Source organism: Meriones unguiculatus, chromosome 1 (genome assembly GCF_030254825.1).
Source record: "Meriones unguiculatus strain TT.TT164.6M chromosome 1, Bangor_MerUng_6.1, whole genome shotgun sequence".
In the NCBI taxonomy this organism is placed as follows: domain Eukaryota; kingdom Metazoa; phylum Chordata; class Mammalia; order Rodentia; family Muridae; genus Meriones; species Meriones unguiculatus.
The window spans coordinates 124074850-124098930 of NC_083349.1; the positions used below are offsets into that span (position 1 = coordinate 124074850).

Genomic DNA, 24081 nt, shown 5'->3' on the forward strand with positions numbered 1-24081 from the left:
GTGTGTCTCGAGCTATTGAAAGACGGGTATGAGTAGTGTTCCAGTTCATCATTAACAGGTGGTAATGTTTCACTTTGCTCTATTGCTTCCCCAAACAGTATTTATGTGTGCGAGTGTTCTGACTGCATGTGTCTGTGGGCCACACATCTGCAGTGCCCACAACGGTCAAAAGACCGGCCTCAGATACCCTGGAAGTAGAGTTACGGTTGTTAGCTACTGTGTGGATGCTGTGAGTTAAGCCTGGGTCCTCTGGGAGAGCAGCGAGGGCTCTCAAGAGCTGATCCACCTCCCCGGTCTCTTGGAGTAGATGTCTGACATCTGGCTTTGCCAACAGGAGAAAATGTCACATCTATACAGTCAATTATATCCCTTAGCTCATTGGATGAGACCTCTGCCCAGGGTCCAAAACAGATGTACCTTTTTCTTAAATTTCTGCATTGTTTATTTGCTGGTGTCTGTATCTGCCTGTGAGCGTGTGTGCACTGTGGCATGTGCGTGGAGGGCAGAGGACAAAAGCTGGTTCTTTCCCTCTATTGCTTGGGCCCTGGGACTGAGCTCAGATTTCAGGGTTGGTGGCACGTGCCTTTGTCTGCAGCACTGTCTTGCTGGCCAATATACTTCACACTGTACCGAAATATCATTTTGCCAAGGTCAAGTCCACATTATCAACCCCTGCCCACATCTTCAGAGATAGCATTGACTTTCCTAACACATTTTCAGTATGTCAGGCTATAAGTAACTCTAAATAAAGCACATATAACCTTTAGAAACCAGAACTTATTTCAACTTGGAAAATGTAGGGAACTTATACCACGTATATTTTAAAACGAAGTTAATTTTTTTCTTCACTAAACTGTTTGTCTGACAAATGTTCACACTATAAATCTTCATTTTGAATATGCTTGTATGTTCACACCCTACCTGGAAGAGGCGGGCATTGAAATACTCCCATGAATTCGTCTCAGTCATTATTTAAGATACATCTTTGTAAGGAAACCTTGATAGGACTTTGGGAATAGTAAGCTTGTTTCAGAACTTAAATCTCAGTGCTTCTCATGTGGAATGTAAAATACTTAAAATTACAATGCTGCAAGTGTATTTGTTTCTGTTTGTGTTTTAAACTATATGAGCTGGGCAACTGGCTGAATGGACTATGTTCTTGTACTGGAAGCATCAGGACTTGAGTTTGAGTCTCCAGGACCCATATAAAATCGAGACTTGGCTGCACAGGCCTTTAACCCCATCACTGGTGAGATAGGATGGATTCTTTGATGGAGACAGGTGGATCAGGAGCTCCTTAGTCAGTCAGCCCAGTCAAATAGCAAGCTTCAGTTCAGTGAGATACTCTCATAAAGGGATTTGCAGAAAGCCATAGAGGAAGACACTTGACATCCTCTTCTGGCTTTCACCCTCACTCCACACACAAAATGACTATAGTCTTGCTATGTGGCTCAGGTTTTGAACTTCTGAGCTCATGACCTTCCCATCTCAGTTCTGAAATTACAGGTGCCACCATTATATCTATCTTAATCTGAAACTCTTAATAGGTATAAAACTATTAATTTGCCAGATAGATAAAGAAAATTCTGACAAATGAATTCATAATTTTTGATATGTCATCATGACTTACAATGTACAAGGTTGTGTAACAGGCATTCAATTTCATTAAAGTGAAGTTCAAAGAGAGCTTTTAATGTATATAGATGTGACTCATAGTGATGTTTATCTGGAATTCTTTGTTATATGTGCATTTTAGTATCAGTATGACAGAGCGTCCTTATAATTATAGTGAATTTCACTTTTTCAGAAAAGCCTGCTCAGCAGGGACTATAACAATTACTTCCTTCTTTGGGACTATTTAACATTTAGTGACAATAACAATGCTGTTATGAGGTTGTCATCGATACTGTGAACACCAGGAGTTTCAGGTAGACGTCATACCTCTTAATGCTTTCACTTGTATTTCGTAAGTGTTTTATCTAGGTAATAAGTGAGCATGGCAAGCAATGAGCTAGGTGGTAGGTGTAGCGCCTCACATATGTATTTGCGTCAGTTGTTTGTTGTACTACATAATTTCTTTCTCATAAAATAAATTTTAGTGTGTGAAATGCATTTAATTTTATACTCTTTAAATATTCAACGATGGAGATGAAAAAATATATGTATCAAGTCTAAAAACAATTTAATGGAAATATTTGAAGAACAGTTGTAAATTAAGAGAAGGTTGTGAGAGGTTGAGAAAGTCATTGAGAAGCACTGGAAAATGGAGACAGGAAATAAATAAGAACAATTCAGGACTTCCAACATGGTACAGCTAAGACTCCTGCAAGCTTCTTTGTGGTGGGTGGCATTGGAGGAGAATGGCAGCTACCTTAGCAGCTGCTGGTGGAACAGGCGTAGGGCTGGAGGAGGCTGTCACCCAGACTGGGAAAACAGGAAAGTCTAAGCAGAGATCTTTATCATGGCTGTGCAGTTTGGCAGGGTGTGGTTCTGGGAGTGAGGGCTGCTGAGGATTCCAGAACAACCACTGGGTCCTACATCACCAAGTTCATGGCTGGTAGGCTGACCACCTTCTCCATCTTCTCTTGCTGCTTAGGCTCGGCAGCTGACACCCCAGCGGTAACTGATGTCACTTAGCAGCTTGGTTTCCAGAGCGTCAAACTGAAAGAGCGTCTGCTGGTGCTCTGTATATGGGGGTTTTGTCTGCACATATGTCCAAGCATCAGGTGCGTGCAGTGCTCTGAGGGGCTAGAAGAGGGCACCTGATGGTTGTGAGCCACCACTGGGTGCTGAGGTTCAAACCTTATTTCTGTGGAAGAGCAGATAGTGCTCTTCACCACTGAGACATCCCCCTCGACGAACCTCCTTACAGAAGATGTGATGACAGACGTCATCATTACAGCCGCTACACTGGAGGCAGACGAGGTAGACGGCAGGTGCAGCCTGTGGGGGAGGTGATGGTACGGCAGTCCCTTGCTTTGGGAGGTTCAGCATTTCTTTGTCTTGCATCTTACTGTGTAGCCCAGGCTGGCCTAGAACTCAAGCTTCTCCTGCCTCAGCCTTCCAAATAGGCTCCAAGGCCCAGCTAAAGTGACATTTTTAACAGCAGCTCTGGGATTTGTAAGAAAATGGAGTGATGCTTTCAAAACTTTCAGTGAACACTGGTTTCCATGCAGAATTCTGGACCGAGCTCTGGCAGATGGTTAGGGTTGGGTATGTTCCCATGTCCCCTCTCCTGACACAGGAAAGGAACCCACCTCCAAACTTCCGGGCAGCAGAAGCTTCTGCAGGTGCCAAGGTCTGTGCTGCAAACCCCTCGAGTATCTGTGAGTGCTTAGGCATGGTCCAGGAGCCCGGGTGACCCCACAGCCTAGACAGTCTAGTCCTGTTTCGGTCTCTCCCAAGTATCTGCCTCATTCTGATAGGGCATGGCCCTGAAGGTACTACTGAAATACACTGGTTTCTGGGTTCTCTCCAGAATCGGCTTCGTTCTGATAGACATGGCCTTAAAAGCACTACAGAAATACACTACCTTTTTGGGTTCTATCAGACATACTTGAGTCGATTTATTTGTCTTCTAATTTATCTTCCGATAACACTTAAGCAACTCCAAAGGGAACAATTTTAAGTGCTCTTTCAGAGTATCTAGGGACCAGTAGCTGAATCCATTTTACACGAGGAACGAGTCACTTTATGCAATAAGACCAAGTTCCTGGCTCATGTCCTAGAATAGCAGGATCATTTCATTAGTTTACTGGCTGGACGCTAACTAAAGTAAAAAAAAAAAAAAAAAGATAAATATCTGTAGATTTAGAGACAGTATTTATAGAAACACTCTATTAAAGGATGGTGCCTAATGTAACTGAGATTTCCAAAATCTTCAAAATAATAATTTAAATGTCTCAAAATGATATTCTAAATTATATATTAGGCTCATTTTTCTTAGTTCTTACCGATGAGTTCTTATGTAATTTATCATCTGTCACTTTTTTTTTTTTTTGAGACAGGGTCTCATTGTGTAGCCCTGGCTGTCCTGGAATTCACTAATGTTGACCAGCCTGGCCTCGAACTCAGAAATCCACTTGCCTCTGCCTCCCAAGTGCTTGGATTAAAGGCGTGCACCCCCATGCCCAGCTAACTTACTTACATTTTAAGTAAGTAAGTCTTCCTATGTAGATCAGACTAGCTTCAAATTTAAACCATTCTTCTTGCCTTTACCTCCCCAGAGCTGGACTCCAGGCCTGTGCCATCATTCTTTGCTTGCCTTTTTAAAAATCCTTTTCCTACTCTGTAGGCTATACAGACTCAGAATAGATACAAACAGAAAAGAATAAAATCCACCACTGTTTATTTAGCATTTAAAAAGAAAAAAATCCTAGTTGTCATCCTACTTCTTTTTTCCTTCTTTTTTTAATTTTTTTTTCTTTTTAAACCATGTAGCCATGGCTGTTCTGGAACTTGTTCTGTAGGTCAGGCTGGCCTCAAACTCACCTGTCCTCTGTTTCTGCCTTTCTGAGTGCTGGGACTAAAGGCATGCGCCACCATGGCCCACCCTATTTATATCTTTAAATGTAAAATTTTGCTAGTGTTTTCAGGTGAGGTAGACCAGGATTTTATAGTCATTTAATAACTTCTTTGTAATTGAAGTCACCAACATTAGTATCCACCCCCACACCCCCACCCCTCAGCCATTTAAGGGGGATTAACTAACTGAAATGTTGTTGGCTTACAAGTTCTCTGGCATATGGCCCCAGTGAGAAACATGACATAGACCTTACCATCCATAACTTCTATAGTGATGACTGTGAGTGATGGCAATATTTGCCCAGAGTTGAAAATGTGACAACCCTTAAGTGAATTAAGTTATTTGAATTAGACAACAGATCAGATTCCCAAGATCTGAGATCACTGAAAGCCAAGGAGTCAGTTTACACAAAATCAAGTGAGTAAGCAGGCTTCAAACTCAGGCAATCTGGTTTTAGTACTCAGCTTCTTCACCTGGTGGAGTTTATAGACTCCTATCCTCCAATATCCCCACAAATTAGGAACAATATTTCAAAGGAAAACACTAATGAAAGTTTCTCCTTTGACATCTGTATTTACCTGATTTATGTTTGCTTCAAAAGTGGCAATTTCTTACCTATTTAACAGCAAATGGGTTTAAGTGTCCTCAGCAACAGTTGGCCTTTCTTTCATTTTTTTACAGGTAATATTTTGTGGTTTCAATGTTGCCTTGTGATATACAGTGTTCTAGGTCTAGATTAGAATTTTCACACAAAAACTAAACAGGAAGAAATATCTGCTTTCAGATGGAAAATAAATTAAAAGATAATTTGATGAAATTGAAACCCAGCCTTATCTGATTGTAAGGCATTCCTTAGCAGGCAACCTCATGTACTGAAGAGCCACCTATCCTGGAGAGCAAGTCCCTGGCAAGGAAACTGGGTTAGATGTGTAACCATAGACTTTACCAGTAAAGATGGTTCTTCCTAATTCTTCCCTGGTGTTGGTGTTACAACCCACCAACACCAATAGAAGGGTTGGAGAAAACTATAAGGAAGATGTGCTGTCCGACATGCAAAAAGGCAGATCTGCTCAGAGAAACAGGCTTCTGGAGCTATCACAGACAGGACAGATCTGGTGACAGAGAGGGGGTTAGTGGACCCCTCTCTTAGTGGACAGGTCAGACTGTTTAGCACAGCAGTGAAATGTCAACACATTTCAAGGAGGGAACTTCTTAAAGTCCCAGAGAAGCAGAAATAAACAGAAACACTGGGCAGAACTGAGGAAAGCGAGGCATCCTTACCCCAGCTAATGCAATAATGCTGTGGCTGGCAATAGGTGTATCATGAGACAACCTGGGGTGACTCTGATGCTCTAAAGATGTTTCATAATTTGGATGCAACTATTGTTATGTAAACACGTGGAAGCAGAAAGTTATTTCAATACCTTAAGGTGAGAGGTTATAGACTGCATCTTTACATCAATAAATACAAACAGGGTTTGATCTTTCTTTCTTTCCTTCCTTCTCTTTCTTTCTCTTGATTTTCCCTTCCTTCCTTCCTTCCTTCCTTCCTTCCTTCCTTCCTTCCTTCCTTCCTTCCTTCCTTCCTTCCTTCCTTCCTTTTTTCTCTCTCTTTCCTTTCGATTAATTTTTTTTTTTTTTTTGAGACAGGGTTGGCCTGAAACTTACTCTGTAGTTCAGGTTGGTCACTAACTCATAACAATCTTGCTGCAGCCTCCCAAGTGCTAGGGTCACAGGCAAGAGGTACTGTGCCCAGATGGGAACATTATTTTAAAAGGGATTGAACTTATCCATGTAAAAGTGAAACAGCCCAGGAGCTGGAAAGATGGCACTAGCTACTCTTCTAGGACCTGAGTTCAATTCTCAGCACTCATATAGTGGCTCACAACTGTAATTTCAGTTCAGAGGGATCCAATGCCCTCCTCTTGCCTCTCCAGGCACCAGGCACACAACTGGTGAATGGACATACAATGCAAAACTCCCATACACATCAGATTAAAAAAAAAAAAATTAAGGCAAATAAAAGGAAAACAGAAAATTTCTCTAAGATACACAGATTTCAAATAGGTATTTTTTACAGGTCACTGAAGAATACATGTTTCAGAGGAAAAGGCTGATTAGAGAAGAAGCAATAAATTCGGAGTAGCTCTGAAACCCACAGAGCAACTGCAAAGCTCTGCCATTTCCTCGGGAAAAAAAAAAAAAGTTTTGATTGTATCCTTTAGCCAAATAAATGTAGTTTAAATATTAGATTCATGGAGACAGAGTAAGCTCCAGAAATACTTGGGAATCATGCAATTATAAATGAAGGAACCACTGAAATCATCTAGCTTGTTCAATATGGAGGCGATGAAACTGGGGAGAAGTGTTCCGTTCACTGTAGCGGCTTCCTAAGTGGCAGAATCTGGAGAGCCAGGAACTTCACTGCACTCGACACCTCTTGTTCAGGCTCCCTTGTTATTTCATAATTGCAGCACATTAGGTTGTAGAGGTTAACTTTCCCAGGTTTAGCTTACCCTGTGAGTGCTAGAGGGTGCTTGCCAGTTAGCTGACCCTATTATGTAGGTAGTTCAATGGCCTTCATCTCGGAAGTGATTCCAGGAAAGAAAGGGTATAAAATAGGCAAAATAATTGCCCAAGAGCTCTAATTTCATGACATATACCATTTTTACACAACAAAAAGCAGCTTGGCACATTATTCATTTCTTGTGAATGGTTTGTTCAAAGTTAAAAATAAGTTGAGAAGGGAACGTTTTATTGTACCAATCTTTAATTATCATAGCCATTTTTTCAGAGGCAAGGGCAAGGGAGCCAGACAGGAACAGTGCCATCCTGTCACTGTCCCCCATAAACACTGCTCAGTACTTAGGCTTTGGCTGAAGTTAGTAACTCTAGTTAACGACGTGCTTTCTATCTTCAGACTTCTTTACCGCCTGAAATTATTATTAGTGTTATAATAATGCTAACATCTCTAAAAATCCAGTCTGTTATTGATTGCAAGCTCCCAGTTCCTCTTTACTCTTATAAAGTTGGACAGTTATCATTATTTACACTTAGCAATGGGAAACTTCAGGTATAAAAAGCCAAGCAGACTTCTAAAACTCACAGCTATTTGCTGTAATACTTAGAAATAAAATTCAGGTCTTTGACTACCTACCAAGCTTCTAGGTTTTCTAGAGAGAGCACTGTCTCTTTTAGATTAAAAACTGACCTTATGTGGAACTTTGGATTACTTTACTGTCTCATGTACATGATGATTTTGTCTTTTGCTTATAAGTACTGTTTATTTTTATTTTTACTTTTACTTTTTTTTTTTTACAGCATCCAGACAGTCCCCTGAAACCAGTAAGTATTAAATAAATGCTTTTAAGAGTTAGGGACATTGGGATTGCTGCCATAGGTTGGTTATCTGAGGGAGGACAATGAAGAATTACATATAATTCATTCAGTTCTTTCTCATTTAAAGGCTCCTAGTCAAATTAGCAGATATTGGTGAGGAGGCCTGCATCGCATCACTGAGATGTTAACTCAAAATGTTAAGTCAAAAACCGCAGTTTCCTTATTAGAAACGTAAGATGGAGTATTTGAAAATCTAAGGTGTAGTTGACAAAGTGTCTATATTTACAGTATACCACATGATGTCTTAATACACGTATATACTGAAAATCGGTTAAATCCAGGTGTAATATTTTCACAAGAGAAATATTTTCTATTTTTAGACTTACATTATACTTCTTGAACGGTTACATTAACCTGACTGGGTTAATGGAGGACTGGAAAGACAGTAAAATAGTATTTCTGAATTTGTCTATAAGGATGTTTATAGAAGAGATTAGCTTTTGAGCTGGTAGACTGTGCAAGGAAAACTGCCTTTTTCAGTGTGGGTGGGCAGCATGATTGGGCTGAAAAAAAAAAAAAAGAAAGAAAACCTAAAAGGTAGAGGAAGGAAGATCTGCTTAAGCTGGGCATGCATATAATCAATTCTGTGAACATTGGTGCAGACGTCAGTCAGATTCTGCAGGAGTAACAGCTCGTCTGGTTCATGGACCTGTGAGTGTGGACTGGAGCTGTATACCACTTGCTCTCCTGCCTTTGGCTTTACTTTAGACTTCTATGTCTTCATTATCCCAAGCCAGTTCCTTAGGACACATCTTCTACATCTTTCTATGCATCCTGTTCGGTCTATTTTTCTGGAGAATTCTAACGCAGTAGTTCCCAAATTTTACCATGTAACAAACAGTTGTAGGCTTTTCACACATAGCTGGTGTTATGGCTTCTCATATAAGGAAACTAAGAATTAACAGGGTTCAGAAAATTGGCCAATAAATGGTGGAAACAGTAAAACAATTCAAAACAAAAAAATCTCTAGATCTGCTGACTCTAAAATCCGAGCCATGATATCTGACCTATACTCTGACATAACTAAAATTTCTCAGATGGCCCAGATTTTCCCCATTCTAGATATTAAAATAAATAATTTCATAAAGTTATATCAGGTACCTAAAAAACAGTTTCTGCTGAAAAGTACTAATGCCTCTCGGGCTGACAAAAGGAAACCAAAAGCAGGACAGAAGCCTGGTATCTCTACCTTCATTTTGCATCTGGTCCTTTACTTCAGATGAGAATCCTGCTTAATGCAGGTAAGCCTGCTGATCACTTAGTGAGCATATAAGAACTGGTAGCCCTGGTTTCATCTCCATTCAAGGCTGAAGGCACAACCAACGGTCAGCTTTTACATTGTCTTCCTCCAGACCTCCCCAAAAGTGCCTGGTTGTCTCCAGCCACAGCCCTAACCTTCCTGCATTCACTGACTACAGGAACGTAGGGCCTGGCAGACTGTTCATCCCATGACATCACCCTAAGGCGAACTGATTGTCCCACCAAGCAATAAGGACATATCCAGGGCTGTCTTGCAGAACCAGATCCCAGGTATGCTAAATTGTGCATACCTCTTGTCCCTTGCCCTAATTTTAACTCTACGTAAAGTGAACACCACTACCTGAAGATGGGCCGAGACGCTTAACTTCCATCATCCCAAAGTGGCATTTTGGCATTAAAATCCTTTTCTGACTTTTCACCATTACTTTTGTCTGCTTTCCTTAGGGCCAGGGGCTGACAGGTTGGAACCGCGAGTCAGGCCTCTATTAAAAGAGTCACCCCCCGACAGAAACTATGTTCTAACAGAATAATTCAGGCTCACATAACTCATTTGGTAGACAGTATTTTGTCCTAGGATTTTATCTTTATGCTGCCTACTTTAGGTTGCAATATGTTTCTAACACCCACTTTTTGAGGTTTTAAAATGGTATTTTAATTTTTTCCCTCAGTTTGTATGTTCAGCCACCTGTACACTTCCTCTGTACTTCCCCAAAGTGGAGAAGAGAGAAAAATCGGTCATCTCTCCAAGGTTATATTAATAGAGAGGTCCAGATTTGGGGCTGTTTTAGCAAGTAGATCATTGGACAGGCTTGCCTTCTAGTTGGTCCCAGCTAGTTGGAACACATCAACATTTTTTTTTCTTTCTGTCCTCTATCTATTGTGAAGTAAAAAATTGCCTCAGTAGGACTCAGCTGCCCACCTGGTGAACATTAGGCAGGAGGAGACTGTCCTAATTTGATCAGCCTTTTCCATAGACAGCTGGGTCCACTGCCAGGTTCATTGAAACACTATTTGTGCTCTTACTACGGTAGACTTTATAGAGTGGTCCTTGAGGAAGCCGTGTACCTAGGCTATTCTGGAGCGGATGTTAAGCCTGAGAGTAAAGAGGGCCTTGTGTTTAAGAGATTGGGACTGGGGCTAAATTAGTTGGATTTGATCCCCCCCCCCACTGTTATTTAGCTCTTGGTTATGTAATTTTTCTGAAATTCAATTTCCTTGCTAGATTGAGAGTGGTTACAATAACTACCTTACAAAGCTGTTGTGGGGACTCAAATAAGTCTACCCTCAAAAGCAGTGTTTATAGCACGTTTAAACCTTCCGTTCAACATCAGTTCTTGGGGTTCTGGGAGGACGAGGCCGGCATTTTCCAGGTGTCCCCACTGCTTGCTTAAAGGGTAAGGCTCGCATCTGTAGGGCTGACCCACGAACCGCCCTCCCGGAACGGAAGGTGTGGACACAGCAGAATCCACATCTGGGCAGAGACGCTCACCGGGGAAGGAGGGATGCTTACCCGCAGCCTTTCCTTTCGAGGAGGCGGGGCCTTTCGCGCCGGCCCTGGCTGCCCAGCCTGTCCCTCCGGGCGCTGCCCAGGTCCGACCTGTTTCGCACTCTGCCAGCTGCGCGGCCCGTCGGGCCCGGGTGGGCGGCGGGTGAGGCAGGGCCACCCCGGCTCCCCGCAAGTTTGGGCGGCCCGGGAGACAAAAGGCACTTTTTGCTTTGGGGTTCTTGAGGCGCGTCGCCCTGCCGCTCCCAGCCCCCTAGCTTTGTTCCCAACTTTCCCCCCGCCCCCCCGGCGCTGCATCCCTCCGAGTCCCCCCCTCTTTGTCTGGCCGCCACCCCGGAGCCCCTTTGTTGTCCACCGTCTCTGCCCGTGAGGGGTGGGGACGGCGCCCACCATTCCCGAGAAAGGAAGCGAGCAGAGGCGGAGGCGAAGCCGCCCTCACACGCCCCCACGGGGGAGCACGACTCTCGGTCGCCCTCGGGCGACAGCGGCGATTGAGCCTCAGCCCCTCGCCCGAGCCCTCAGCACGGAGGAGGGGCGCGGCGAGGCCGGCGTCCTCCGATTGGCTGCGGGAGTCGGGGCGCCGCGCCGCCATTGGGCCGCGGGGCTGTCGGGCGCGCGAGTGCGCGAGGTGGGGAGGGGGCGCTGGAAGCTGCTGGAAACCGGGCGGCCGGGCGGCGTGAGGGGGCCGCTCGCGGGTGGGTGGGCGGGGCGCCACGCAGTGGGCGGGCTCACGAGGCTCCGCCCACGACCCCTCCCCGCGCGGCTGCTCCGACCGCGGGCGGCCGAGGGGCGGGCGCGCTTCTGCATCCCCATCCTCGGCGTAGAGCTCGGCACAGAGCGAGCGGCGACTGGCCGGAGAGGGCGGGCGCAGCGCGGAGGCCCGGCCATGGCCACCACCAGCACCACGGGCTCCACCCTGCTGCAGCCCCTCAGCAACGCCGTGCAGCTGCCCATTGATCAGGTACCGGCGTCCGGGGCGTCGTGCCCTGGCCGCCCCTGCCGGCCGCGGTGCCACCCGGGCGGGAGCAGGGTGGGGGCTGGGGCCGGGGCTGCTGTGCCCGGCGCCCGGCGGGGCGGGGACGCGCGGCTGGCCTTGTCCCCTCGCCTGTCGCTCCAGCTGGTGCTTCGGTGCCCACCCAGCCTCCCATCGCCGCCCCGGGCGGGGGTGGGCGCGGGCGGAGGCTCGACAGCAGCCCGCCGGGGAGGGCTAGACAGACGTGCGCGTGTGCATGCTGCCGCTGCCCAGCCACCGGGCGGGCGTAGGACCCGGGAGTCCTGGGGCCGGTGGACCCGGGGCCAGTTGCGGGTTATCGGCTCCGGGAGGCTGAGGATGGTCTGGGTGCCGAGTGCTCGGGACACGTCGTGGATGGATGAGGCTTAAGCGGTCCTGCACTTGGGGACAGTTTGCATTGAAGTGTGGCTCGACAGAAGGAGAGGCAACAGTTTGGGCGAAGACAGGTTATGAAGAGAAGTCAAAGTGAGTTCATGATGCCAGGGTTTCTGGTGAAAAAGTTGCAGCTGTGGATGGGAGCAGCCGTCCTGTCCCCTCACCCTACCCTCAGAGAAGCATTTGACAGTAGGGAAGGCTGGCATTTAAATGAGGCCAGTCGAATTTGATTGTTAAAAAGGCCACAGGATTACTGAGAAATAAACAGTATTGGGATGGAGAAAGCAGCGCCATTTTTATTGAGCAAAGGAACTTTGGAAGTATGTCCTGAGAGAGGTCTGGGAAAGTTGGTGGAGTATGGTTAGCTAGTTGGTTTAGCTCCGGGGCTGAAGGTAATTGACTTTGGAAGTCTCGCTTAACATTGCTTCTGATCTGGAGGTGTTTGCATTTTCCAAGGAATACGGGCTCAGTGTCCTCAGCTTGACTGGCTGCTATAGCTGTTTTAAGGATTTCATTTAGAACACAGACTTCCTCCCCCTCTGGACTTAAGCTGGAGGTGACATCTGAGCTCAACGTGGTGCTCACCGCTTTGTACTTCACTGTTTAAAGGAAAGCATACTGAATTATGCCGAAGGAGGGTTAAACAGTTCTGTCTAGTGTTCAGATCTGAATTCTTCATTTCACTCATAACTTTCGATTAATAGTGAAATAGCTGTTCTCCACATAGCTTAAACAGTGGTTGTGTGCAGTGTGTATTGTGCTGATAGATTATTAGAGTGCCCCAAGTGAAAGGATTCCTTTAATTCACAGAATTAGTCTTTGTTTATTAAGTTGATGAGAACCAAACACTTTGGCTATTCTCAGTCTTGTGGAGGAGTCTCACTAGTTCCTAAATGGAATTGTGGCACACACCTTTAGGCACCTCTGACTTAAATAGGTTGGTGCCAGCCTACCAGCAAGTGCAAGGCGGGATCTGGTGAAAAGTTTTCTTGCTAATGAGAGAGAGAGAGAGAGAGAGAGAGAGAGAGAGAGAGAGAGAGAGAGGAGGGAGGGAGGGAGGGAGAGAGGCTTATACCTTTTCATTCTTTTGGGGAGACAGATCATTGTATGTTCTTTCTGCCATAGCCTATCATGCTAATACTTCTAAATTTATATAAAGGATCGTAACTTTTTAAAAGTAAACTAACATCAACAAGCTTCTTTAAACATCTCAGCAATCCAGAGAAAGTTCTTTATGGAACTGAAGTAAGCAGGAGGATCGAGGGAAGGTGCCGGAGTTAAGACTGTGACTTTTCTTTGTGAGCCCGAGGTTTTGACTTGGTGCCTCAGACGATCTTCATCTTCTGGGATACTCCTTAAGTTTGTAGAACCCTGAGCTTATGTGGCCATTGTATAACACTATTGTTTGCGCTGTGGCAAGTGAGTCTTAAGAATATTGGGTTAATATCACAGTCTTTACTTTTCATAGCAGTAACTATTTCTGTGAAATACCAAGGAATTGACTCTTCGTAATGTTGCTCTTGTAGTAATTGACACTGTAAAGTTATATGTTTTAAAATTGAGCCAATCAGAAAAGTTTTTATAGCACACGAGCAGTTGAATCCATGTTGAAAAAAAGCCTAACACGGCCATAGTAAAAAAAACAAAAACAAAAACAAAAAACAAGTCAGAAAGTGAAAAATTATAACTTGCTAGTGTGTTCATTTGGTGTGTGCCAATTAACAGCGTTTAGAAACTTTAGTAAATTATAAAAGCAGTTGTTTTAGGAAGTAATACAATGTGAACTTTTTACTATTGTGTTGCCTTGGCACACTTAGAACCTAAGAATGCCCTTGCTGCTGAGGTAGCAGGAGAAAAAAAAGTGTTGTGTTGCCAGGCAAAGGCAAGGGAACAGCAGATCTTTGCCTTAGGCTCCCGAATCTTTATCTTTGCTGAGAATTCCAGAGTGACCTTGAGGTAGCCAAAGTGCGGTTCAGTTGCCCTTAAATTCAAATTAGAGCATGAAATATCTGGGAGGCTACAGGCTCCTATAATGCAGGGAGTACCTGGCCCCTGATGTTTTGCTCTCTAGGCCCCACTTTCCAAGTGGCTTTATTTTTAGTGCAATTCTGGAGGTCTGATTAAAGGAGTGTGTGGAGGGTGGGAACCATACTGAGGACTAGTTGTGCCAAAGAAAAGGAACAACTGACTGTGTGTGAGTCCCAAGGAGAGATCAGGTGTCTTTGTATCACGGGCTTCTGTTCCTTGTAAGTTGCTGATGTGTGGGGTTTTAGATTCCACAGCAAGTACCAAAATGAAACTAAGAATAATGTCCCAGATGATCAACCTATATACCTTTTCAACATTTTATACCATCTATTACATTTGCTTTGCCTTGCTCTGAGTTACCATGAGACTGCTGTCTAGTTGTGGCCCTCTTTGCCCTCCCTTTCTTTCTCCCTCCTTACTTCCCATGATGCTGTGAAACTGGGGTAGAGAACCAGGATAGTGCTCTAGGCAGAAGGCTGGTTAGAGATAAGCCAGGGAACAGCCCTCTTGACACAGGAGGGCTGTTTTATAGATAGTGTGCCAAACTCTTGGGACAAGGAGAAGACAAGATGTGGGGACTCATGGTGTTTTGAAGGGTCTGAAGGGAGGAGAAAAAGATGGGTGGGAAAGAAGGGTTAGGAGTTACTGAGCTTGCAAAGTCCATCAGTAACTGACGTGCCCAACACTTGAGAGTTTGTGAAGCTTCTCTGTGTATCTACAGCATTCAATAGGATCCTCACACCTCCGGAGGTCAGAATTCAAACCTGAATTATTTAGTTCCCATGAATGTGTGCCCATGTACATGGCTTTAAGTCTTTGTCTAAACCTTCAGTCTGTTTTGTTTTGGGAGAAATACTTTTAAACCTTATGGCAGTGAAGGCAAGACTAGGAAAGAACTGTCCAGAGTTCCAAACACTGGTGTGCTGGTTGGTACTCATTGGTTGGGAGGGAACCCAAACTGTGTGTGGGATGTGTGTGTGTGCGTGTATGAATGTATATGTATGTACATGTGTGTGTATGTATGTGTGAGCATGTGTGTGTATGTGTGTATAGGTATGTGGTTGTCTGTTTCTGTATGTGTGTGTGTATATATGTGTGAGTGTGTATGCACACACTCAAGTATAACAGAGGAAGAAGTGGGGAGGCTTAAGAAATCTTTGCTCCTTTGTGGTCAGTTTATTGATTGACTTTTCTTTTATGTGTCCTTCCCCCCTCATGCAGACAACCACAGTAGTGACATTTTAGGGAAGAGTTGGGTTAAGACTGATTTTTTTGTGGCCAGAAGCAAAAAAAAAAAAAAAAAAAAAAAGACTGGCTTGTTAAGTCTCCCAATAGGTCTGAACTCTGAATCCTTTCATAGATGAAGGAAATGAAAGGAAGATCTAGGGGAACACTGAGAGGAGAACAAGGTTCGCATGTTCTAGACTTGGCTCTGAGCTGCATCTGGGGCTCATCAGTCTACGGACGAGCTGACTGCTTGTACACTTGTAAGGGTGGTCTCCATCCCAAGAACCCAGAAGCAGTCACAGAACGTTGTGGAAGATTCCTTCCAGTCAGGAAGGCATATGGGTCTGGAATCACCCTGTTTGTTAACAGTTTTAGAAATGTCGCTTTAGATAAATGTTACTTCCTGTGTAAAATGTGTGTCGACTTTAGTTTAAAATCCCATGACTTTGTGTTTAGGAACTGATTAAAAAAAAAAAAAAAGACCCAAACTTGAAGGGATATGAATCAAAAGTTAGGAAAGTGGACTAATAATTGGAGGATGTACGTTTCAGGGGTAAAGAGATGAAGCTGCCCAAAGTTTAACCTAGCAAAGGAGAAGGGACATGTCCTGGAAATGCTGTTGAATGTAGTATCCTGCCCCTGCAGCCTGCCCGGCGCTGCTCTTCATGACAGGAAGTACCAGTCTATGGCAATGGCTTGGAGTTCCCTGAGTAGGGTGGGAGCCTTGCTCTGTCCACTCTTGCTCTTGGGCAATTACTGTGCTTGCTTGCTCATTCATTGTTCATCTTTCTGCTGTCTCTTTTTTTGAGACAGGGTCTCTCTGTAGTCCTGGCTGTCCTGGAACTCACTCTGTAGACCAGGCTGGCTTCAAACTCACAGAAATACACCTGCCTCTGCCTCCGGATCAAGTGTGTGCCACCATGCCAGGTTCTACTGTGGTTTCTTGCGTCCGAGTTTCCTCCTCTGTAAAATGAGAGTAACTAAGCGCTGTGCACTCACAGATTATTGTAAAACACTGAATCAGTGTAACAGCCCGGCTCCCGGAGATGTTTGAGGCACACTTTCTCTTTGATTATGAAACGCTTCCATTTTATGTTTTTATTTTTAGTATTGCATTCTTAATCTTCAGGACTTCCTTTGGGAAGGGGACTAGGAAGCTACGGTCAAGTTTTGTGTCACAGTGATTAAAGTCGGATTGAAACCTACTTGTAAATTTGGAGTTAAAGGTGTTTTTGCTGGCTCCTTACTGCTTTAGAGTTCTTTGTGACTTGATAATATTCCTGCTGATGGCTTGGCCTCTCTAGGTGCACACAAACCTAGCCTCTGTTTATTAGGTTGGGTGCGGCTGACTTGAAGTACTTAAAATAGCTCACACACAGCTTTCACTTGCAGTCCACTTTAACAGGTGGAATTCTGCCAGGATCAAATTTTGTAGTATTTCTTTCAAAACAAGGCACAAATATGAGTCTCAGAAGAGAGATCATTTAATGGCGTTGAGAATGAGATGGGTGACGAACGAAGACCACCTTTAGTCACGGCTTAGAGTATGGGAGACCTGATGTGTGGAGAGTTAGAACCGCGATTCAGGAGGCGCTAATTCATAGGCCCCAATGACATGCCCTTCTCACTTCTGTGTCGCCAGTGACATGTCCCTCCATGGCTTCACAGCTCATCACAGCGCACCAACATAGAGGCCCCTTGCTGATCTCATCTACTGTGACCGATACCTTGTTTCAGCCCGGAAGCATTATAGATCTGGCAGACTCCTGACGCGTGCACTCTGCCTGCTGTTGCATGTAGCCATTGGGTTCTGGCAGGAGACAGATTGAACTAGGTAACTAGGAAGACTTACGTGCTCAAAAAGATGTGGTGGGCGTGCGAAAAGCAGCAGGGAATGACACGGTTCCCAGATCAGTTGCACTGCATGTGCAGGGGCAAGAAGAAGGCAGGGGCAGGAGGAGGAGCAGGGGTGTTTGGTAGGAGGGAAGGGGCTGGGGCCCCTAGCTGTAGGGCTGAACCTAGAGTGAGTTGAGGGGTGATGGCACCTCTGCTTTTCCTCCCATCCTTGGGGTCTGCTGCTGGGGTCTCCTTCAGAGAAAGGGTGGTGCTTTGGGGGCACAGGACACAGCCGAGAGTGGCTCTGGAGGGACACGGGGTACTTCCTGGACTGTGATTGCTGAGCTACTTCTCATGGCTGAAGGACACAGGAGGAGGAGCTCCAGCCAGGCGCCTTCACACACCTTCTCGCAGTCTTTTCTCCTCACACATTTAGAGAGAGCGGTTGACTCTTCCCTTCTCGTCTTCCTACTTCCTCCTCACTCCTGAGAGCCCTTGTCCCCGGGCCCTGTCTCTGACACTCAGACGAATCCATGGGCAAACTTGGAAAAGTGTAGTACTCATCTGTCACTCCGCTGCTTAGATTGTCACAGCTTCCATGTTGCTGCCGAAGCGCGTTCCACAGTGTGGCTGAGACCTCGTGCGTCAAAGTCACTTGGGATTGTGACAAAAAAATAGGTGTTCCCTGGCTCTACCCAGTCTTAGAAATGAGGGCCAAGGAACATGTATTTTGACAGGCCCCCCCCAATACTCCCCACTACCATCGGAAGTAGAGATATGGGTCAAATATTTCAGGTACTTCATGTTACTAAACGGTCATAAAAATAGGGAGCGTGGGGCTGGAGAGAGGACTTAGAGGCTAAGAACACATATGGTTCCAGAGGATCCGAGTTGGGTTTCCTGCACATACATCTAGTGACTCAAAGCTCCAGGGCCTCCGACATCCTATTCTTCATAGGCACCAGTATTCATGTGCGCATACCCACACAGACACACATGGTTAAAAATTAAAAGATAAGAAGCAGAGCTTAGGGTAAAGCTTAATGGTAGACTGCTTTCCTAGTATGCAAAAGGCTCTGTGTTTGATCCCCAGAACTGAAAAAAAAAAAAAAAAAGTTGGGAATATTTTAAATATATTTAACAAAGTAATGTATAATTCCCAATACACAATGCAGTTCAGTAGTTCGGTAATAACAGAATATGAAAAAAAAGTAAGATTCCTAGTGCAACCTAGGCCATATGACCCTGACCTGGGACAGTGTGTACCCCCTTTCAGTCAGCCTTGCCACATTATCTCATGACTGTATGCACAGCTTTGTATGTAGAAAGTGCTGGAGGTCTAGATCTGGTGTGCTTCCTGACTGTGAGGCTTGGGCCTGCTGGCCTTCCTGGCGATCTCGGGAGAGGACCCACTCCATCCATTCTCACTGCATGTTCTGAGAATCACTGGCCTAGGATTGGGCCTACATCCTGTGAAGGATGGCTAGCTCTCCAGCTGGACCTCTAGGAACAGTCTGTGGAGCTGTGTGTGTGGAAGGGGTGAGGGAATTCAATCCTCACCTGACGTGCAGTGTACTAGTTCATTTCCTCAGGATATATCTATTTTTCTTTTAACTCTTCGCTTTAATAAAGCCATTTTTTTTCATGTCCCAAATCCCCTGTACCCTTTTATGTCTGGCAAGCCTTTTTAGTATTTATCTAAGGCCTGTGTCTTCTTGAGGTTGCCTTTGTGTCCACTGCTTTCCTTTTAGGCCTCTTGTATGTGTACTATGTCTGTGTTGGTGACATATATCCTTTAAGTATGTGTGATACTTCTTCAGCAGGCTGTGAGCATTCCTGGAGGACTGCTAATGTGGACCCCTTTCTGAGAGCTGCCTTTCATGTCCCATGTAGCCCCTCAGTAATGAGGCCAGTGCTGCAGAAAGTGTCCAGAGAAGAAAGACAGCTGTCACCCTGTCTGCTTCTCAGTTCCAGGGCTGTTACCAATCTGTGACATTTCCACTCTGTGCCCTCCAGGTCTAGGTCTGCCTTGCCAGGCCCCTGACCCCTTTGCTTGGGCTCTTGTTAAAGGTGGGCTTCCTTCTAGGAAGCAGGCTTTGTAGGGAGTTTCTTTCTGATCTTCTAGGGGTCTTCAGTGCCCTTGTAATCCAGGGCCTCTATAACTGGCCTAATGTTTATCCCTCTAGAATCTGCTCTGGTGGCACCTGTAGCATTTAATGTGGCTTATTCCGTAAGACACTATATATTCTTGAAGGATAGGAATATCCTTCTCCTGTCTCCTTGTGTGCAGGGAGTATGGACCAAGAGGTATCACGTGACGAAGGCCTTAGACTGGCTGACAGTCTGATTGTACACTTGGCAAGCTGCATATCTTTGTAAGCTTCAGTGTCTTTCTTTTCTCCTTCCTTCCTTCCCTCCCTCCTTCCCTCCCTCCCGCCCTCCCTCTCTTTCTTCCTCCCTCTCTCTCCCTCCCTTTCTCTCATTCTCTTTCTCTCTCTCTCTCCCTTTCTCTCAAGACAGAGTCTCAGTATGTAGCCTTGACTGTGCTGGAACTTACTATGCAGACCAGACTGGCCTCAAACTCATGTGGATCTGCCTGCCTCTGCCTTCAGAGTGCTGGGATTGAAGATGTTCACCATGCCTGGCTCAGTTCCACTGTCTGTCATATAGGGGCACACAGTAGGCTGCACCTAGTAGGAGTGGGTGGGCCTTGAAGATATAAGCAAACAAAGGCCACAGCATGGGTATGTGCCTATTATTAATGTCTCAGGCTCTCTTCCAAGGGCCCGAGGGGGCCAGATCTTGTATATGACTTCAGTGTAGCCCTTGGATTCTTCAGAACCTTTCCAGCCATCCTTTAGATGAGTGTATGCCAGACAGCACGCTAGACATATGGTGACTATTACACTCAGAATACCACAGCCTTGGGGAGTTGCTGACCAGGGAGAGGACTCCCACAGGCCCCCACCAGGGCATCGGAGAGCCTGGAGTCTCACAGCTGTGTTCAGGGCATTACCATAATCACAGCACCTTCTCTGCTCTCCGTACGGGATCCCCACTTCCCTGGCTGGAAGCTGCCCTCTGTCTCTTAGAGCTGGGGTGAAGTCTCAGTGGTCAGCCTTTGTCAGGGGCAGCTCAGAAGATCTGTGTTAGTGGGCACAAACCTTTCTGACTGACCGTTAGAGTCCCCTTCAGTAGCTGAAGACAGGTAAAACATTGAAGATGAGTGGCAAAAGGAGCTGGATAGAACTGTAGTTATGTCGGTGTTCTCAGTGAAGGGATCGCACTGCTTGTGAAGAGAAGCATCACCAACACGTTAATCTAGGGATTGAGACAAAAGAGGCCTTCACATCACACGGTTGTCATGTAAGGAACAGAACACTGACACTTTAGTGTCCCGTGCCTGTATAAAGGACTCCTTTGGGGTAATGTTCAGGTCCTGTACAACACTTGTTTTCACCATCCCATCTAGTCTAGAGCAAGCCCAGTGTGACCAACAGCCGGTGAGGTATCGGCAGATGCTTTCAGGTCAGCCCAAAGGAGCAGACTAACTGGTGCCTTTGGGGCATGAGAAGAGTTCTGTTCAGCCACTGGAGAGCTGTCCACCGGATTTAACACACGCTCTGAGCAACTCTTCTTGTCCCTGACATTAGTTTTAGAACCGCATGTTTGCTTGTGCTCGGTAGTGATGAAGTAGAACACATCTAACTTAATACTAAATTTCAGGCTAAATGTTTACCTACGGTGAAGTTCTAGAGGTTCCCCAGTTGACAGAAGGTTGCTTGAGACCAGAAGGACAGCAGACTCTAGGGGTTGTGGTTGGTGGTTGGTGTCCCTGGAAGCTGACCAGGTCAAGAGGTTAGATGCAATAGCTCATCCCAGTGTCCACCCCCAGCTCCAATGCCCAGAGTGTGGACAGGGGGTGTAAATGTTGGTGTATCTGTTTTCCCGAGGTGCATACGGCCTGCTGTCTGGAAAGCTTCGTATACAGCCGGAGTGGGCACCCCTCCCCAAGTTTGGTAATGGTTGCCTCAAAGGAATGTTGGCTTGGTGCCAAAGCTGACTTTTCAAAAGGAAGCTGGGAATTTGGATTCAATGGAAGTATGATTTTTTTTTTTAATGTTGGATAAAACTTCATGTTTTCTCATTTTAAGTCCCAACAATGTATCTCTATCAGATTTAGCTAAATGACTAGTTGGAATTATGAGTTTCTATTACAGTTTATGTTGTGAGTCCTTTCTGAAGTGAGCTACTGTGTTCTAAGGCTTAGAAACTTTGACAAAGCGGATTAAAACTATAGCAGGGCAAGCAGGGGCTCTGGTGACTCCCAGCAGTATGAGGGAGAAGCCCTCACGGTTCACTCTGTAGTCATTTGAACCCCGAGTTGACCCCAGAAAGTTTTCCAGTTAAATTGTCTTCGGCTGAAATGGCCACATCTTGGATTTCATCTCGAAAGTTAGTATCTTACTAAAATGAAATTTTGTGCTGTTATTATTTTTATTCATTTTGCAGATCTGGCATTATAATTATTAATTGTTGTCAAGACTATCTTGTGGAATGAGGCGTTTAAAAAAGTCTAACTAGTGAGGAATCAAGTAATATTTGGAAAGGCCTTGCTTGTCTTAGAAGCGCTGGTCGGTATTTCCAGTTTTTCTTGAGTGTCTATTGATTTTGGGGCCGGAGTGTTTTTATCACGTGATAAGCATTCTGGCTTTGGAGTTTAATCCGCAGACTGCTCCTCTGTTGAGAGCTAGCGTGCCTTTTTAAATGCTAAGTCTGACACAGCTGTTCGTATTAGCTGCCTCCCCAGAATAGAAGGGACAGAAGTTTTTTGGCGTATGAGCAGAGGACAGGGAGGGACCCTTAGCTGGCACTGGATATCTCTGGAGATAGCGGAGGGCTCCTTAGCAGAAAAGGATAATGCTGGGGGCTGGCATTGCAGTCCCTGGCCATTCTGTAATGCCAGCTGCTTACAGCTTCTCCTTTTGTTCGTGGAAAATACTCTTGAGCTGCATAATAATTTGGTATCGCAGCTTGTGCTTCAGTGAATGGAGATGGTGATATATTCATCAAGATTAGAGAGCGGGGTGTTGAGTATTGTTGAGTTTTTTCATCAATTTATTTAATCACTTTACAGCTTGATCACAGGCCCTCTCCCTCCCCTCCACCCAGTCCCTCCCAAGCCCTCCCCCATTAAGATTTTTGATATGCATTGTGGGGAGGGTTCATTTTCCAAGGCTCAGTTTCTTTATAAGATATAAGAAACATAAAATAGTGAAAAAATAGGAGGTTCTACCTAGGTGGTTGACATAGATTCTGAGCTTTACTACTTTGCACTATAAAGTGGTGAATAATTTTATTTTTATTATTATTAGTTTATTTACTTTCAAGAGTATGATATTGAGTGAGAGATTTTTGAGCCCATTTTCAAAAGTCCTGCTTGGAATATCAGAGCTGAGAGATGTCAGAGAGCATTTCAACAAAAGAAAAAGTAGCCCAGGACAGTGCCAGAAGGCTGCTCTTGGGTTCTTTTTTTTCCCTTTTGTATTTTGTTGAAAGTGTGAACCTCTAGAAAATGATGAACATATTAGAAGACTATTTCTTGTTTTATCCCTAACTCCACATTTGGCGAATGCTTGACAGAGGAATGTTAGCTTGTAACATGAAGGAGAAAGAAAGGTAGTGCCAGGTCAGTTTGTCCTGGCTAGAGGAGTGGCACGGGCCAGTGAGCAAACAACCATCAAAACTTCATAGTATAAGCACTGTGTGACAGGGCCAGGCCCGGAAAAGGAAAGGGAAAGTTTTTGTGTCTTGCTTTTAATATTTTAGGAAAGATAGACTGTGATATAAGTCAAGAGCCTTGGAACCAGAGCTCAAGAAGGCTGCCTCGGATGGAGGCCAGAGGCCAGACCTCTGACCAGAGCCACTGTCCTGGACCATGTAGATTTTTGGCAAGTGTTGTCTTTGTGACTGTTGGTGATAGTAGCCTGAAGGGTTTGGTATTACTTTAGATGGTGAGAATTACGGTGCTTTAGTAAAGATGGTGGCAGAGGGTACGTTTCTTGCTTAGTGAGCACTGTAGGTCAGTGCTCACAACCTGGGGTTGTATTAAGTCCTGGAGAGATACAGAGTGTGTGTTTAGTGGTTGAGAAAGAAGGACAGATATTTACGGCATGCGAATCCAAGTCAGAAGACAGCTGTGTTAGAGTTTGGACAAGGCTGCCTCCTCGAATCAGTGACCCTGAGGGTGTGTGTTCCTCGTGGAACAGTTGCGGCACAAACAGTGTGCCCTGACGGTGCTTCTGATCCACCTGCTGATGTAAAGTCCCCTGTTTCGTCTCACAGGTGTTGCCAGCCAGGTTGAGGCTGGCTCACGTTAGGCAGCTGGGTTTGTATGAGAGTCCCCTTGTTAAAACAGTGCTTTTCCATAACGGTTGTGCTAATTTACATTTCTGCCCACAGTGGACTAGGATCCCCTTCCCCCCACATCCACACCCGAACTTGGATCTCCTGTCTTTTTGATGATCGAGCGCTTCTTCTGGAGTGAGGTGGTGTCTCCTGGTGGGTTTGGTTTGCATTTCCCTGGTGATGAGTGATGTGGAACGTTTGTAGTGGAAAAATTTTTAAATGGAACCACAGTACCATTCAGCAGTTGTACAACTGTGTCTAAGTGCGGAGGAAACGAAATCTGCGCGTTGAAGAAACATCTGCACTCCCATGATTATTGCAGCATTAGTCACAATAGCCAAGAAGTGGGAACACCCCAGGTGTCTGTCAACCGATACACGTAGAAAGAAGAAGTGCTGCGCACACACATAGGAATACTGTCTACATATGCACACGGGAATACTGCTTAGACGTAACGAGTGAAACCATGTCATGTACAGCAGCATGGGTGGAAGGAGAGGATGGTAT

At 45.2% G+C, this 24081-nt stretch overlaps 1 protein-coding gene and 1 long non-coding RNA gene across 9 annotated transcripts in view; one reads left to right on the plus strand and one right to left on the minus strand.

The window, feature by feature from the left end:
• Positions 1-2165: 2165 nt before the first annotated feature.
• LOC132647065 (uncharacterized) lies at positions 2166-11366 on the minus strand. The gene is made up of 2 exons (XR_009585343.1): positions 10695-11366; positions 2166-3724 (listed from the first exon to the last, which is right to left on the minus strand). It is a non-coding gene; the product is annotated as an uncharacterized LOC132647065 (long non-coding RNA).
• A 72-nt stretch (positions 11367-11438) lies between these two features.
• Mboat2 (membrane bound O-acyltransferase domain containing 2) overlaps positions 11439-24081 on the plus strand; it is a 121969-nt gene continuing 109326 nt past the window's right edge. For 2 of the 8 annotated variants that reach the window (XM_021661657.2, XM_021661666.2), the window contains exon 1: positions 11439-11649. In XM_021661657.2, the coding sequence (XP_021517332.1) occupies positions 11575-11649 (75 nt within the window). In that variant the 5' untranslated portion in view covers positions 11439-11574. Of the gene's footprint in view, positions 11650-11927; positions 12166-24081 lie in introns of those variants that run through there. The other 6 variants (XM_060366288.1, XM_060366292.1, XM_060366290.1 and 3 more) reach the window with 6 other exon arrangements.